General features: G+C 40.7%; 1 protein-coding gene across 3 annotated transcripts in view; it reads left to right on the forward strand.

Annotated features, from left to right (window-relative positions):
- Positions 1-18,066, forward strand: part of brwd3 (bromodomain and WD repeat domain containing 3) — a 278,952-nt gene extending 260,886 nt beyond the window's left edge. For 2 of the 3 annotated variants that reach the window (XM_063060431.1, XM_063060432.1), the window contains exons 39-40: positions 5,359-5,517; positions 15,020-18,066. In XM_063060431.1, the coding sequence (XP_062916501.1) occupies positions 5,359-5,517; positions 15,020-15,621 (761 nt within the window). In that variant the 3' untranslated portion in view covers positions 15,622-18,066. The remainder of the gene's footprint in view (positions 1-5,358; positions 5,518-15,019) is intronic. The other variant, XM_063060433.1, reaches the window with a different exon arrangement.
- Positions 18,067-18,838: the final 772 nt, after the last annotated feature.

Genomic DNA, 18,838 nt, shown 5'->3' on the forward strand with positions numbered 1-18,838 from the left:
GTTTGGCAAGTATCACAGCTTGTAAATGCTTTCTGTACCCAGCTAAGAGTCTTTCAATTCTTGTTTGGGGGATTTTCGCCCATTCTTCTTTGCAAAAGGCTTCTAGTTCTGTGAGATTCTTGGACCGTCTTGCATGAACTGCACTTTTGAGGTCTATCCACAGATTTTCGATGATGTTTAGGTCGGGTGACTGTGAGGACCATGGCAAAACCTTCAGCTTGTGCCTCTTGAGGTAGTCCATTGTGGATTTTGAGGTCTGTTTAGGATCATTCTCCTGTTGTAGAAACCATACTCTTTTCATCTTCAGCTGTTTTACAGACGGTGTGACGTTTACTTCCAGAATTTGCTGGTATTTAATTGAAGTCATTCTTCCCTCTACCAGTGAAATGTTCCCCGTGGCACTGACTGCAACACAAGCCCAAAGCATGATCGATCCATCCCTGTGCTTAACAGTTGGAGAGGTGTCCTTTTCATGAAATTCTGCACCCTTTTTTCTCCAAACATACCTTTGCTCATTGAGGCCAAAAAGTTCTATTTTAACTTCATCAGTCCACAGGAGTTGTTTCCAAAATGCATCAGGCTTGTTTAGATGTTCCTTTGCAAACTTCTGATGCTGAATTTTGTGGTGAGGATGCAGGAAAGGTTTTCTTCTGATGACTCTTCCATGAAGGTCATATTTGTGCAGGTGTTGCTGCACAGTAGAACAGTGCACCACCATTCCAGAGTCTGCTAAATCTTCCTGAAGTCTTTTGCAGTCAAACGGGGGTTTTGATTTGCCTTTTCTAGCAATCCTACAAGCAGTTCTCTTGGAAAGTTTACTTGATCTTCCAGATCTCCACCATTCCTGTTAAGTCATTTCTTAATTACATTACGAAGTGAGGAAACGACTACCTGAAAATGCTTTGCTATCTTATAGCCTTCTCCTGCTTTGTGGGCATCATTTATTTTAATTTTCAGAGTGCTAGGCCGCTGCTTAGAGGAGCCCATGGCTGCTGATTGTTGGGGCAAGATTTGAGGAGTCGGGGTATTCATAAAACTTTGAAATTTGCATCGCCTGGCCTTTCCTAACGATGACTGTGAACAAGCCATAGCCCTGACAAGCTAATTAAGGTCTGAGACCTTGGTAAAAGTTATCTGAGAGCTCAAATCTCTTGGGATGCCCAAACTTTTGCATGGTGCTCCTTCCTTTTTTTTCCACTTTAAAATTGTATGAAACAAAAATAATACACTAATCTTGCTTAAAATGTTGAAAAGAATGTTTCATCTTTAACTTTATGACTTTTAGAGATCAGTTCATCTTCTACTCACTTAACTATTCACAGTAACAGAAATTTTGACCAGGGGTGCCCAAACTTTTGCATGCTACTGTATATCAATGACTTAGATGATGCAATAGATGGCTTTGTTGCCAAGTTTGCAGACGATACAAAGATTAGTGGAAGGGCAGGTATTGTTGAGGAAACAGGTAGGATGCAGAAGGACTTAGACAGATTAAGGGAATGGGCAAGAACGTGGCAAATGAACTACAATGTTGGAAGATGCATGGTTATGCACTTTGGTAGTAGAAATAAATGTGCAGAGTATTTTCTAAACAGGGAGAAAATCCAAAAATCTGAGATGCAAAGGGACTTGGGAGTCCTTGTGCAGAACACCCTAAAGGTTAACTTGCAGGTTGAGCAGTGGTGAGGAAGCCACATGCAATGTTAGCATTCATTTCAAGTTGTCTAGAATACAAGAGCAAAGATGTGATGCTGAGGCTTTATAAGGCACTGGTGAGGACTCACCTTGGGTTTTGTGAACAGTTTTGGGCTCCTCATCTGAGAAAAGATGTGCTGGCATTGGATTGGTCCAGAGGTGGTTCACAAGGATGATTCCGGAAATGAAAGGGTTATCATACAAGGAACATCTGATAGCTGTGGGTCTGTATTCACTGTAATTTAGAAGGATGAGGGAGAATCTCATTGAAACTTTTTGAATGTTGAAAAGCCTAGACAGAGTTGATGTGGAAGGATGTTTCCCACGGTGAGGGAGTCTAGGACAAGAGGGCACAGCCCCAGTATAGAGGGGTGTCCATTTAAAACAGATGCTGAAAAGTGGTGAATTTGTAGAATTTGTTACCACAGGCAGCTGTGGAGGCTAGGTCGTTGGATGTATTTAAGGCAGAGCTTGATAGGTTCTTGTTTTTTGGATGTATTTAAGGCAGAGCTTGATAGGTTCTTGTTTGGACACGGCATCAAAGGTTACGGGGAGAAGGCTGGGGAATACAGTTCAGGAGGGGAAAAAAGAATCAGCCATGATTAAATGGCAGAGTAGACATGATGGGCCAAATGGCCAAATTCTGCTCCTATGTCTTATAGTTTCATGGTCTAATTATTATTTATAATTATTGATAAGTGTGTTTTTAAATGTTGCTATTGATCCCACTCGGCATCAATAAAGTAGTAAGTCTCAAAATTAAATCCTTGCTTTTATATTTTATATATTTTTATATTTTTGTACTTTTGTTGCTGGAAGTTTCTGAAAGACAGTTTACTTGCATTTAGAGATTAGAGATAGACAGCATGGAAGCCAATCTGCATGAATTTGAGTTTCTCTGAAGAGGGGACCAAGAAGGTTCATGTGATTAGGGCAGTAGACGTTGTCAAAGACCATTCTGAAGTCTGTGTAGTCTGTGCAAAGGAAGTGTAGGGTGCATAATTAGTAACTTTAAGTCTCTGGTACTCTGGGAAAATTACTATGATCATCCACCTGATTATGCTCCTCAAAATTTTATAAACCGCTGTCATGTCTTTTGCTCCAGGGAAAATAGGCCTAGCCTATCCAATCTGTTTTATAACTTCAGCACTCCAGTCCAGGCAATACCTTTGTGAATTTTTTCTTGCTTAACCACATCCTTCCTATGGCATGGTGACAAGAGGTGCACACTATATTTCAAATGTTTCTTACCTGCATCTTGTACAACTGTTCAGCATGGCATTCGAGCTCTTGTACTTAAAGCCATAGCCATTAAAGGCAAGCATGCCATATGCTACCTTCACCATCACGTCTATCTATGTCACCGCTGTCAGGGGACTATATACTTGTAAGCTTAAGTCTTCTGCAACAGTCCCCAGGGTTCTGCCTTTCACTGCATGTCCTTTCTGACCAACTATCATGTGAGACTTACCAAAGACCTTGCTGAAGTCTATGTAGACAATATCCACTGCCCTGCCCTTATTCATCCTCTTGGTCACCTCTTCAAAAAATACTCAGATTTGTTAAAATATGGTTTCCCATGCAAAGAGACTTTAATTCTTATCCTTTCAAAATGCAAATAAATTTTGTCTCTCAGAATCCGTTCCACTAACTTTCCCACCTGTAGCTAACAAAGATAGGTGCCACAGTAGTGTAGTGGTTAGCTCAATGCTATTACAACTTGGTGTGTCAGAGTTTGGAGTTCATCTCTAAGGAGTTAGCATATTACCTCTATGATTGAGTTGATTTCCTTCAGGTATTCTGGATTCCTTCCACAGTCTGAAGACGTACTTGTTAGTAGGTGAATCACAAACAAAAGAAAATCTGGAAACACTGGAAATCGAAGCAACACACAAAATGCTGGAGGAACTCAGCAGGTCAGGCAGCATCCATGGAAAAGAGTAAACAGTTGCAGTTTCATGCCGAGACCCTTAATCAGAACTGGCCGCTGAGTTCCTTCAGCATGTTGTGTGTGTTGCTCCGTTACTGAAGAATTGGTCATTATAGATTATCCTGTGATTAGACTAGGGTTAATAGATGGGTTACTGTGACTCATTGGGCTGGAAGGGCCTGTTTGGTATTGTATCTCTAAATAGCTAGATATGCAAAAATTTCTGTGACAGCTCCAATCTTCACTTGCTTCCACGATATCTTCGGATACACCTGATCAGGCCTTGCTGATTTATCCACATTTTTGCACTTAAAGATTGTCCTCACTATTTTAGTAATGTCAACACATTTCAGATCATTGTTCTCTTTCCTGAGCTGACTAATTTCCATGTCCTTGCAAACATTAAAGAGATGTTGCCCGTCTCTTATCTATTATCTCTGCCTCCCCATCACCGCTCGTCCCTCCCAGCTTGCTCCACCCAGCATGCCCCTCTGGTCAGTTTTTATACAGCAGCGTGTGTGCTTCTGTTCAAAAAGCAGTGATGTTTGTCACTGATAGTTGGCAACAAATAAGCAGTAAGACTGTTTTGCTTACTGCAGTGTCAAGCATTCAGGCTTGGTGATGCCAGAGACGACCGGGAGTGAAAATGAAACAATTTCACTAATTCGTTATTGAAGTATTATTCATTACAAAGAATTTGAAAGTGCCAACAATCATGTTGAATGTTGCAATACAAATGAAGATTCAGAGGATGCAAGCGTTGAAAGCATGTATGAAGTCAGTCCACTTGGTGTCGATGCTGATTTTGTTCATTTACACTGGGTGAATTCTTCTGTCAACGGTGGTTGTTGTCTCGCGTATCTGACAGTGACAGGAAACCTGTGCTGCAGATTTTTTGTTTGAGTGGAAAAGCCATTGCACTGGGGCAATTCTGCTCTCTTGACTTCGGAAGTCCAGATTCAAAGGTACGAGTCGTTGTCACAACTGGGGTCTTCCTTGGTTGCATTGTATGACTAGGACCTCATTTGTGCCTTTCGTACCCTTTTGGTATCTACGGAATGTTGCAGAAAGGCCTTCCTGGTCGTTGGATCGCACTGTAGATTTCATCTGCCCAGTCTGCCAGAGGTGGCTTCGCATACTAGGACAGGTGTGCTCTTGTTTCACGGGGGGTATGAGACCCAACAACTATCCTCATCTGTTCTAGCCTGTTGAAGTGGTGTATAGGGATGTAGCCACTGTCGCATGCAGACAGCTACTTGGAGCCACAGATAAGAGCTGAGTGTCCAGTGGAGACCAAAGGTAAGTGAGCTACCCTAGATTGGACATGACAAGCCCCTTCACCAGAGATCCCATCCCTCCCTGGACACCCCATACACTCTGTCAATAACTATTAGGTACTAATACACAGTTTTATAGTACTTAGAGCGCATTGATAGTGTCCTAATTTGTTTTGTATTTCATTTGAATACATAATTTGTTACTCAAACATAGTTCATTTTTTTCTATCTTTTTAGCTATTTCCATAAAACTTCAGCTAATTGGAGCAACCACTTAAATGCACCAAATATGTTGATCCTGATGTGTCCCAATTGACTGGAATCCATTGTATTTGCAGAAGAAACTACTATTGAATAATTTATGAGGGCAAATTGTATTTGTTCCTCTCGTCAGCAATGAGGTCTGATGACAGCACATACAAATATATAGACTCACAGACCTTTTTAAATTTTCAGCTTCAGAAATGGATGAACTTTCAGGACGATTGAATATTGATGTTATGCAGCCACAGGTATCACCACAACCTGAGTGGGATTTGCAGAACAGAATTGAAAGTGATTCAGAGTCTGAAAGTACAAGCATAATGAGGAACATAGCTACACCAATAAAGCAAGGTAATGGAAAATAAATCCATATCTTGAAATTCAAGCACTTTGGTCTTGGAAGGAAATGAGAAGTTTCTAATGCTCTGCACCTCAAAATAACACATGTTGCCATTGCAGTAGTCCCTGTCCAAGCTCTCAATATGCTCCTGGCTATGCAGAAAATAATAGCTACAGCATGGGCTAACAGGAAACCATTCACAAACAAGAAAATCTGCAGATGCTGGAAACACAAAATGCTGGAGGAATTCGACAGACCAGGCAGCACCTATGGAAAAGAATACAGTCGACATTTCGGGTCTGAGTTCCTCCAGCATTTTATGTGTGTAACATGAAACCGTGTTGCTATTGAAACTTTGGACCAATGTATTTTTATACAATTTGATAAGGACTTATAAAATCATCTTTATTTGTCTTCGGAGCTTATATTGTGTTGTCCCTTGCTCTGCTCCAGAGAATTCTGCTGTGAGTGAGTTGCTCTTTCTGTTTTAGAGGATAGTGATTTGAAGGATTGTATGGATTAGAACAGTGCTACCGGGCCACGAGGAAACGATATGAGTCAGCTGCACATTTCCTCATTCCCTGTCACGCACTGTTGAACTTGAACATCGGGTTGCCAACTGTCCCGTATTTGCTGGGACATCCCGTATATTGGGCTAAATTGGTTTGTCCCATACGGGACCGCCCTTGTCCCGTATTACCCCCGCTAAAGTAGAGCGTTCCTATGGAACCTTTCGTGCTGAAATGGCATACGGCAAAGTAGCAATTACCATTAATTTAAATGGGAAAAATTTTTGAGCATTCCTAGACCCAAAAAATAACCTACCAAATCATACCAAATAACACATAAAACCTAAAATAACACTAACATATAGTAAAAGCAGGAATGATTTTATGAATACACAGCCTGTATAAAGTAGAAATAATGTATGTACAGTGTAGTCAGGAAGATTAAGCCAAAACCAAGTTGTGGGAAAAAAAATCACGCATGCACACACAGGTGCCCGCGCAAGGCTTCATAGTCATGGTAATCTTTCTCGGGGTAAACCCAAGTGTCCCGTATTTGACTGCTACTTTTGTCCCTTATTTTGAGAAAGTTGGCAACCATAACTGTAAAAGACATGCTGAGGTGAGTGTAACTCTACTTGAACACCACCCCCGCCACCCCTGGTCAGCCAGATAGCAAGAATATTGTCAATATTAAACCGGTACGCAGTGCAAAAAAGGTTGAGGACCCCTGGATTAGAAGAAAAGAGGATCTCCTGTCCATAGATCCCTCAAAGTTGTCACTCAAGTTGATAGGGTGGCTAAGAAGGCATATCGTGTGTTGGCGTTCATTAGTTCAGGGATTAAGTTCATAGCCATGAAGTAATGTTGCAGTTCTGGTCACCTCATAGAAAGATGTGGAAGATTTAGAGAGGGTGCAGAGAAGATTTATCAGGATCAGAGAGTATGCCTTATGAGGAGAGGTTGTGCGAGCTAGAACATTTCTGTTTGGAGCAAAAGAGAATGGGAGGTGACTGAGTAGAGGTGTATAAGATGATAAGAGGCATTGATAGAGTGGAGAGCCAATGCTTTTTTACCCAAAGCAGAAGGGGGTTTTAATGTTAAGGTGGTTGGAGGAAAGTATAGGCAGATGTCAGAGGTAGATTTTTTTTTTACACGGGCAACAGTGGGTGTGTGGAATGCCCTGGTAGACTGGAGGTAGAGGCAGATAGGCAGATGGATGAAAAAGAAGTATGGAGGGCTATGTGGGAGGGAAGCATTAGATTGATATTGGAGTATGTTAAAAGGTCGGCACAAAATCGTGGGGTCAAATGGCTTGTACCGTTCTAAGTTCTAAATGTTGAATCAAATGAATTGGACATTGTTGTAAGATTGCTGCCCTCATTTAAGTATGAATCACTCTCAGGGTCACGCTCAGTGCTGTTTTCCCAATGGTATGGAAGCAGTTCTCTAAACTGCAGTTAAGTTTGTAAATTCCCTGCTTCAGAACTCTCCACTCAATCAATGTGTTCAGGTCAGATAAGAAATCTTTTTCAAGATTGGAACTCAGTCTTTGCAACAGAATTTTAAACATTTATATGGAATTTAACTATTGTAGTTGGAACACTGGCACACCAGGGGCTTGGGGTTTGTTATTGATGGACATCTTTGGGGGACAAAGAGTTCCACATGATCATCCACAGTCAGTACAGTCTTTGCAGAGTAGCCTGCAAAATCTTGCTCATGATCCCACACAAGTACAATTTATTTTGTCAACTTTATTAGTCAGTTTTGTATTTACCTCCATTTTTAGATTTTACCATATGATCTTTATTTCTCTAGTTCATCATTCTTCCAGTCCCTGCAAAACTGTGGATCTTCTCTGACTCTGGCTTTGAAATGCCATACTGCATGGACACAGGTCATTCAATCCACCATGTCACACTAACCGATGGACACCCATTTGTATTAATCCTATTTTCCATTACTTGTCCTGTGGCCTTCAATGCTTATGGATTCAAGTGCTATTCTAGTCAAATTCCATATGCATTTCTGCTTCCATCATTCACTCAGGCAATGCAGTCCAGGCACTCACTGCTCTCTGGATGAAAAAGGTGTCCCTTTACATAAGCGGAAAGGATTACTGCAACCTACCCTATCTGTATCCCTCATAGCTTTATATAACTCAATCATGACCCCTTGTAACCTCCTTGTTTTCAACTATACATGCAACACCAGGGACAATTAATTTTCTTTTGTTGATTGAACATGACAAATTTAAAACGATGCCAAAATATTATAAAAGCTAAGAAATTACTGTAAATTACCTTTAAATGACCAATAATCCTTATATTCTGCCGTTGCATTCTAAGTCAGAATTTTTAAAGGTCAGAAAGTCAAGTTTTTTCTTCATTGCAGTAATTGTTTCTTCAATTTTCCCCATCTTGAGTTCATTCTGTTGCGTGGATATTTGAAGATTAGATATAGCAGTCTGATGTTCCGTGATAGATGTTTTCATTTTATCAATTTCATCAATGATTTTCTGCAGTTTAGATGAAATTTCCGCAGGAATCAGATCCGATATAGCTTGCATAGTTACCGCTGGTTCAATCGGAGGGGGGTCGGTAACTTTCGGTCTCACCAGAGGTTTGCCGTCTTTCCCGTTCTTAGACATAGCGGACCTTAAAAACATCCAAATATATAATAGCAATCCGCTGCAAGGTATTGTAAAAGTCGGTGCCTTAAAAGTTAGCTTAAATGTAGCTGATCATAGGATAAAGCTCAGAGGTAATGGAGCGAGTCAAGAACACGACTTCACTCCATGAGCTCTACCGGAAGTCTCAACACACATTCTACTCTTATGGCTGACTTTTATTTAGGTGATCAGATCTTTGGCTGCCAACGTGCATTGCAATATATACTTACAAATTGTATGAGTTAAGACCACAAGACACAGGAGCAGAATTAGACCAGTCAGCCCATTCCATCATGGTTGATTTATTATCCTTCAAGCCCTATTCTCAAGCCATCAATTATTGGCATATAAATTGAAAAGAAACAGACCCAACACTGATCCCTGCAGAACACCACTAGTCACCAGCAGCCAAGCAGAAAAGGTCCCCTTTATTCTCACGCTCTTTCCTCCTGCCAGTCACCTCACCTTTTATCCGTGGTAGTATCTTTCCTGCAATACCATTGGCTCTTAGCTTGTTTTGCAGCTTCATGTGCAGCACCTCGTCAAAGGCCTTCTGAACATCCAAGTAAACAACATCCCCTAACTCTCCTTTGCCTGTTATTTCCTTAAAGAATTCCAGCAGATTTGTCAGGCCAAGATTTCCTCTTAAGGAAACCATGCTGACTTGAAGTGGAGTGACAGTTGCAATTTTCCAGTCCTCCAGAACCATTCCAGAATCGAGTGATTCTCGAAGATCATTAGTAAGGTGTCCACAATCTCTTCAACTACCTCTTTCAGAACCCTGAGGTATAGTCCATCTGGTCCAGGTGACCTAGCTACCTTCAGACCTTTCAGCTTCCCAAGCACGTTCTCCTTAGTGTCATGGTGTCAGAGAAAACTACAGCACAGAAGCAAATCCTAATGTATATTTCACCTTTACCATTACTCAGGTCTTCAAGTTCTGACAACATCCTTGTAAATTTTATCTGCAATTTTCAATATTTTTGATATTTTTTCTGTAGGTAGGAACCAGAACTGTACACAGTACTCCAAATTAGGCCTCACCAATGTCTTTAACATAACATCTCAACTCCTGTAATCAATACTTTGATTGATGAAGGCCAGTGAAAAGACATTGTCTACCTCTGCTACTGTCAAAGTATTATGGATCTGTATTCCCACTTCCCTCTGTATTGTTGAACTCCTCAGTACTGTACCGCTCACCATGTAATTCAGTTTTTCATCCCAAAGTGCAACACCTTGTACTTGTCTGTATTAAGTTCCATCTGCCATTTTTCAGTCCAAACTTTGCTGTCCACTACCTCCCCCCAGTGTTATCCACAAATTTGCTGACCCAGTTTACCACATTTTCATCTTGATCCTTGATATAGATGACAAACAACAACAGACACAACACCAATCCCTCCAGCACACGTCGAGTCATAGGCCTACAGTCAGAGATGCAGCCATCTGCTCTCTCTCTCTCTCTCGACACCAGTGTCGAATCCAGTTTACTACCTCATCATGCATACTAAGCTACTGAACTTTCTTGACCAAACTCCCATGTGGGACCTTTTCAAAGGCCTTACTACTGTCCATTTGGACAACATCTACTGCCTTTCCTTCATCAACTTTCCTGGTAACATCCTCGAACGCACAAAGCCATGTTGATTATCTGTAATCAGGCCTTGTCGATCTGTGTGTTTATACAGTGAGTCAGGTTGCTTAGAATACCTTCTAATAATTTTACGCCAGTGAGCTGACAACAGGCTCACTGGCGTACAGTTTCCCAGTTTTTCTTAATCAACAGAACATTAGCTATCCTTCAATCCTCTAGCACCTCACCTGTGGCTATGGTGTTTTAAATACCTCTGCTAGGTTCCTGCAATTTGTACACTAGTCTTCCACAAGGGTGTGAGGGGATGTCTTATCAGACCCTGGGGATTTATTTTATTTTATTTATACACCCTAATTTGCCTCACAACAACAAGCATCTCCTCCTCTAAAAACCGTATGTGGTTCATGAGCTCACTGCTGTTTTACTTGAGTTCTATAGACTTTGTGTCTGTCTCCTGATACAGATGCAAAAGTCCATTAAAATCTCCCCCATGTCTTTTGGCTGCATAGATGGAAGATCTCGCTGATCTTCAAGAGGATCAATTTTGTCCCTTGCTATCCTTTTGCTCTTAATATATCTGCAGGTGCTCTTGGGATTCACCTTCACCAGCCTGCTATAGCAACCTCATGCCTTCTTTTAGCTTTCCTGCTTACCCTCTTAAGTGTTATCTTGCATTTCTTGTACTCCTCAGGTACCTCATTTGTTCCTTGCTGCCTGTACCTGCTTTGGCAGGGTCTCAATATCTCTAGAAAACCAAAGTTCCCTAAACCTGTTAGCCTTGCTTTTATTCTGACAGGAAAGCACAAAGTCTGTACTCCAATTTGACTTTTGAAGGCCTCCCACTTACCAAGCTTTACTTGGACAGAAAACAGTCTGTTGCATTCCACACTTGTCATGTCCTTTCTGATACCATTGAAATCGGCCTTTCTCCAATTTAGAATCTCAACCAGAGGACCCAGTCCTATTTTTCTCCCTAATTATCTTGAAACTAATGGCATTGTGATCACTAGGTCCAAAGTGTTCCCCTGACTCCTGCCCTGTCTCATAGGAAAACTAAATTTGCGCTGTCTCCAGCAACACACATAAAAGTTGCTGGTGAACGCAGCAGGTCAGGCAGCATCTCTAGTAAGAGGCACAGTCAACGTTTCAGGCTGAGACCCTTCGTCAGGACTAACTGAGGGAAGAGTGAGTAAGGGATTTGAAAGTTGGAGGGGGAGGGGGAGATCCAAAATGATAGGAGAAGACAGGAGGGGGAGGGATGGAGCCAAGAGCTGGACAGGTGATAGGCAAAAGGGATACGAGAGGATCATGGGACAGGAGGTCCGGGAAGAAAGACAAGGGGGGGGGGGGGGGACCCAGAGGATGGGCAAGGGGTATATTCAGAGGGACAGAGGGAGAAAAAGGAGAGTGAGAGAAAGAATGTGTGTATAAAAATAAGTAACAGATGGGGTACGAGGGGGAGGTGGGGCATTAGCGGAAGTTACAGAAGTCGATGTTCATGCCATCAGGTTGGAGGCTACCCAGACGGAATATAAGGTGTTGTTCCTCCAACCTGAGTGTGGCTTCATCTTTACAGTAGAGGAGGCCGTGGATAGACATGTCAGAATGGGAATGGGATGTGGAATTAAAATGTGTGGCCACTGGGAGATCCTGCTTTCTCTGGCGGACAGAGCGTAGGTGTTCAGCAAAGCAGTCTCCCAGTCTACGTTGGGTCTCGCCAATATATAAAAGGCCACATCGGGAGCACCGGACGCAGTATATCACCCCAGCCGACTCACAGGTGAAGTCACATCGGGAGCTGTCTCTAGTTGGGACCTTAATATATTGATTAAAAAAGCTTTCCTGAAAACATCAGGCAAACACTATCCCAGCCAGTCCTTTTACAACATGGGAGCCCTAGTCAGTATGAGTAAAATTAAAATTAGCTACTATCACAACCTCATGTTCTAGTACCAATTGTTTGGCGACAATAAAGTATAAAGTATGTTTCTTACAACTGTCTGCAATCTCTACAAACTTGCTCCTCTAATTGTTTCTGACAGTTGGGAGGTATAATCCCATTGAAGTGATAATCCCTTTCTTATTCCTCAGATCCACCCATACAGCCTCAGTGGATGAGCTCCTGTCTGTCATGTTCTAGCACTGCCATGACATCTTCCCTGATTTGGAATTCCACACTTTAATCCATACCACTCCATCATGTCCAAAACATTGAGCTGCTTGTCCTGCCCCTCCTGCAACTAAGTCTGGCTAATGGCAACACTCCACGTGCTGATCCATGCTCTAAGCTCTTCCGTCTTACCCACAATACTCCTTGTAATGCATTCGACGCAACTCAACATTATTCCTACCATACTCAACCTTTCGATGCCTGTCTTTGTATGTAAGCTTAACAACATCTTTTCCCACAACCACTCCACGACCTGTACTGCCACTCTGGTTCTCATTCCCCTGCAACTCTAGTTTAACCCTCTCCCTGGTGCAGCACTAGCAAACCTTCCCACAAGGATATGAGTCCCGCTTCTGCCATTCAAGCAGCATTCCTTATTAAAAGAAAAATGAACACAAGGTTTTCAACTCTATGATCATTTTTTTTAATCACTTGGGTTGACCTGACTTTCCTCTTTTCCAATGTTTCTGTCCTATGTCGATGTACCACATAATTGTCTGTCAGCTATCTACTATTACAACAGCTACTGTATATTATAGGCAGTGCCGAAGTGATCCAGAACTCCTCAGGCAGGATAGCTTCATTTTAAGTAGAAACTTTTTAACAACATTAAATATTCTGCATAGGAAGGAAAAAGTGGAAGCATTAAAATTATAGATGTTCGAATTTCGTACCCTGTCCTTTCTTCACTTCCTTCCCACTTCCAAGTCCCAGGTTAAGCTAGAGACCCTTCCCTTTCCTGAGTCCAACAGTTATAGTGAAAATTCTCAGCAGGGTCTCAATCACTGGAACTGAAAATTACCTGCTGAGTTTTCAGTTCCTGGCTGTATGGCAAGGGACCAGCTTCACCAATGAGCAGATGGTGGGAAGGTCAGTGATTCAGTGTGAGCCTCTGCTGAGCTGCCCACCCTCTGATCTGAAGCTCTGGCAGGCATTGCCGCTAAGAGTTGGCACTGCGACCAATAGTTCAGATGAACTGACTCATTGTCAGCTGGAGATCAGGCATTCATCTGAAGACATCTGTACAGATTGTAAATGCTTATGTGCTAGAAAACTTGTACATTCCACAAGAGAGAGATCACTCCTGCTCGCTGTTCCAATATTACAATCTTATGTGTCACTCTTCCAAGACACCTCCCCCCCATCTAGAAGACCGTCAGGCTCTCACTCTCCATCAAATGAGAGAGAGGGATCGCTCGAGTGCAGTGGTCCTTCTGGCAGCTGGCTGTTAGCAACATCACTGTCTCGATGTTTCAGTCTTTGGTTGGCAAAATTGGTGAGGAGCCGGGTCATCCATGAAGTCACTCCCTGAGGACGCACGTCTTCGCATGTTCCTGGAAACAGTGAAGACTAGGCTGCACAGCCGGTCCAAAAACCCATCACTTTCGAAGAACCATAGTTTGACCTGTGGATCACGGACTCCAACACATCTCAAACCACCTTGAAAATAAAGGAAAGTAGAGAAGAAGAATGAACTGTTTTGTGGATGAACTGAAAGAAGTTGCCTGGGTCTGCAAAAAACACTGGCACCATCTTTCCATGCTCCTCCCATTGGTTGGTAATTTATTTTTGAGCACAAGAAACTGAGGGGAGATTTAATCAATCTGTAGAAAATTGAGAAGCCTAGATAAAATAAATAAAAGTAATCTATTACCGTTACGTCCTGACGAAGGCCCGAAAAATCGACTGTACTCCTTCCTATAGATGCTACCTGGCCTGCTGCGTTCCACCAGCATTTTGTGTGTGTTGCTTGAATTTCCAGCATCTGCAGATTTTCTCGTGTTTGCATATTACCCTTAACTATTTGATAGAAGGAATAGAGAATATGTGGTAGAGGTGTGTAACACGTTGTCTAAAAGGGTGGTATTCACCACATTTATTAAGTGCCAGCTGTGACATGCAGGTTTCAAACCTGTTGCTGGTAGGTGAGACACGAGGAAATCTGCAGATGCTGGAAATTCAAGCAACACACTCAAAAAATGCTAGTGAACGCAGCAGGCCAGGCGGCATCTACAGGAAGAGGTACAGTCGACATTTTGGGCCCGGACCCTTCGTCAGGATTAACTGAAAGAAGAGATAGTAAGAGATTTCTCTTACTGTATGTCGACTGTACCTCTTCCTGTAGATGCCGCCTGGCCTGCTGCGTTCACCAGCATTTTTTGTGTGTGTTGCTGGTAGGTGAGATTAGTTTTGCACATTGCATGGACATAAGGAGCTGAAGAAGCTGCCATTGTCTTAAATTTTCTATAATTAACTCAAGATATTAGCATTTCTGCTTAACCATTCAGTTTTATTAATAAAGAACTAAAGATCTCTATTCACCTAAAGTTCTTTTCCAAAAATGTACCAAGTTTCCAGATGGTTTTGAAAATAGTTTAAATTACTGCTTAAAAAATGAGGACATTCTAAGAACTCTTCTACTTTTCAGTCTCAATAAAGTAATCTTCTGGGCTGTAGTTCTCAGACAATGACCTACCACAAAATTGTAAAGTGGGTTTGCAAAGTATGGAATGCATTAGGGCATTCATATTATTGAAATTAAACTGGTTTACAATTTCTTTTTCAGATCAATCGTCCATTGGTTCTTTAGTTAATGGTCATGAAGCATGTAGTTCCACTAAAAGAAAGTTAATGAGTGACTCAGAAGAAAGTGATTTGGAGAGTACAAACCAAGAGGGGATGAATTATGCTACACAATTAGACAATGGTGCATCGGCCACATCTGGCCAAGGATCTGAATGTGGGCCAGAATCCATTTCAGGGGCCGATAAAGATCATGTTGAAGGAGATCACGATTACAGCAAGATTGTGAGAAGAAAGTCAACAGCAAAAGGAAATATAAAAAATAGAGTAGAAGTAAGAAGAAAAAGGAGGAGGAGGAGGAGAAAGAAAGGCTTCAAATTTACCACACCAACAAGCAAATATAAACGGGCACGACTGTTGGACGACTGGTTTGATGAAGATGAATTGTGTGTTGATGGATTAAATAAGTGTACCACAATTAGAACTAGAAACCAAGGCAGAAGGACAGTTTTATACAATGATGACTCTGATGATGGCTTCGTACCAGCTGATGAGCCCCTGAATCTTGGCATATCAAGATCAGGAAGGATGCGACGAATGACAGAAAAAGCTAAGGCAAGTCATCTGATGGGATGGAGTCACTGACTGTTAACCACAGGAAGATTTTAAGATGCATTTATTTATACTGCAGGGATTTGATATGCACATTATTTTTACTAATTTATGTGGGAGGGATTGTTAGGTGGGTGGTGAGGGTTATGTTCACACTATTATTTTCTCATAATGGTGCTTATCCAATCATCAAATTGCACTTCGGTCTTCCAAGCCGATGTTTATTGATTGCTCAATCCAACCTCAGAAACTATACATCCTTAATGCATTGGAAAATATCACTGTGCATCAGGGTCAACAGCAAATTGGCTTTGCAATTTGTTTTTTTTTTAGCAAACTTGGATAGTTTCTGATTTCTATGTATCAACCAAACACATGACAGAGTTCAATTAAATTCTGGCGATAACTTCATTAATAAGCATGAACCAATTTTTGCACAATTCTTCCAGTCTCAGTGGCAGCTATTAAAGGTTTACAATATAACTATCCCTTTCACTAATTAAGATTCCAGCTTATTTGATCTGCACTGTCTGTTTTTTGATTCAGTAAGTAATTGTAAAATATATTACATGTGATAAACTGTTCTTTATTTTGTGGATTAATTTGCATTCATTTGTGTATTTTTTCTTACAGTGCTAGAAATAATGAGCAAATAATGAGTGGTGCCTTTGTAAATGTGTTTAATTTATGTATGTGATATTTAATGTTCTGCATTAATTTTGGACAAGTTGAGGAATATGAACTTCAAAACTGTTTGAAATGTTGTTCAGACCTACAAAGAGCTGAGAAGTTTTAAATTGTCTAATCCTTTTCCATTTTTGATTTGTTTTTCAAAATACTTCCATTTTAGTGGTCTTTCCTACTCAAAATTACTGCATTGCCTTCTTTCAACAAAGAAATTTAAAGTGATTATGTTTTACAGATGACATTGTTGCTGTTGAAAATGCCTGTCCTTAATCATTACTTGTTTGGTGAAAAAACAACTAACTGAATATCACCAGTTAATTAGACTATCTGCAGTATTGAGTTAACATAACTAGAAGATTGATCCACCAAAAGGTGTTTGTAGGTAGCCAATAACATTGCTCTGGGACAGTTCAATACCAAGTCAAAATTGTCAAGTTACTATACATTCTGTTTGCATGCTAGCTATAAGCATGTTGTGATAGATAATTTAGGGGGCCCCTTTAGCCCCTCTGTTACTCTTTTACAGTTTGCTTTTCACTCCCACTAAGCCTGTGTAGGAAGATGATTTTGTTCAGCTAGTCCAAAGTTTAAATAAGACTTTGATTTCAGAGCTAGTTACATCAGAAATTAGACTTTGTATTTCCAATAGGGTCTTGAATATGATGTCTTGTTCTCACTGAAGAAATCCTAACATGGAAAGACATGAGAAGTTGCCCCTTTTTCAAAAACAAAGTTATGTACCCTTTAGGCCATTATTTGATGGATAGCTCTGTCCACATTTAACTCACCACTTTCTGTTCACATGCATTCAATTACTGAGTGATTAATATATGAAAAACCAGGTTTATATATAAGGAGATCCAGTTTGCATTGCTCAGTGGGGCGGCGGGGGGAATATGATTATAAGATTTTCTGAGAAATCAGTGTTCTTAATATATTAAATCATTTTAATGAACTATACATTTGTTTCCCCCAAATTTGACCACTTTGTTCTATCAACACCACTATTTCTCCCCTCCCCTCTGTTTCCCAGCTGTGAGATAGGCATTATAGAGGTTCTATAAAACTACTTCTAATTTAAAGTGTTTCACTAAAGTTGCTTAAGGAATGAGATCATCTCTAATTGAAGTTTACAAGAAAATCTGGAATCCTATTTATTTTTCTACAGAAAATGTACTTAAAACTCATTGCTTCTGTTATTTTAAATAGATTATGCAAATCTTTGTAAACCATTCTGGGCATTTTGTAAACTTCTAATCATGATTGCACAATCAAACTTTGAATTCTATTGTGATACGTTGAAAAAGAGTATATTACTCACCAAATACTGAAGTGCAACTCTAGTGAAATGCCTTGTAATTTTGTTTGAAGATTTAATGGTAGGAAGGTACTGGGTATTTCATCTTCCCTCCATGGAGTCACTTTTCCACCTACGGAGAAAACAGTTTATGAACTACTTTCAGTTGTCGCTGTAAATTTCAACCAAAATCTTCCAGCTATGTGGCTTAAAAAATGGACCAGATTCTATCGATAAATTGACTTTAAATCTGCAACATTTCACCAAATCCTTAATCTTGGCAGCAGTCCTTCTTTTATATATATGAACATATATCTATTTTAAGAAGTCAGCATTTCAGGGATTTTTCTTGTCACTTAGGCAGACCAAATGTAATGTTGATATGCAAAGATATACTGTGAGTTGCATCTGACAATTTTTGTACTGTAAAAAGTGTACATATGTAAGCTTTTTGTTTATAAAATAGTTATTACACCTGCTTTATAACAGTGTGTTCTTCTTTATGAAATGCTTTTTCCTAAAGTGACTCAGTTTATATGAATATTTTCTAGCAGTTTTGAAGAAATTAGTCTCTCAGACTCCATGAATTAATTTCATATCCTTGGGTGTGGATAGTCAGAGGACATATTATATACAGGTGTCCCCCGCTTTTCGAACGTTCGCTTTACGAAACCTCACTGTTACGAAAGACGTACATTAGTACCCTGTTTTCGCTAACAGAAGGTGTTTTCACTGTTACGAAAAAAATCAGCGCGCGATAAAAGGCAGCACGCGCCCCGAGCAGCCACTCTCCCTCGGATTCGGAACAGCATTCTTGCCGGCATTGCTTAAACACGTTGCATTGAGCAGCCGTTAGCAAGATGAGTTCTAAGGTGTCGGAAAAGCCTGAAAGAGCTGGTAAGGGTGTTACACTTAGCGTAAAACTGGACATAATTAAGCGTTTTGATCGTGGTGAACGAAGTAAGGACAACGTGAGTTTGGCTTGTGGAAGCTGACAAAGATGATGTTGAAGAGGTTTTGGCATCCCATGACCAAGAACTGATAGATGAAGAGCTGGTGCAATTGGAAGAGGAAAAGATAACAATCAAAACCAAATTCATTAGCAAAATGAACGTGAAGCAACTGCGTGAGATTTTCGCTGCAATGATAAAGTATGACTTTAATTTTGAGAGGGTACGTAGGTTTAGGGGATATTTGCAAGATGATTTGAGTGCTTACAAAGAACTGTATGATAGAAAAATGCACGAGGCTCAGCAGTTAAGCAAA

This window comes from Mobula hypostoma, chromosome 10 (genome assembly GCF_963921235.1).
Source record: "Mobula hypostoma chromosome 10, sMobHyp1.1, whole genome shotgun sequence".
In the NCBI taxonomy this organism is placed as follows: domain Eukaryota; kingdom Metazoa; phylum Chordata; class Chondrichthyes; order Myliobatiformes; family Myliobatidae; genus Mobula; species Mobula hypostoma.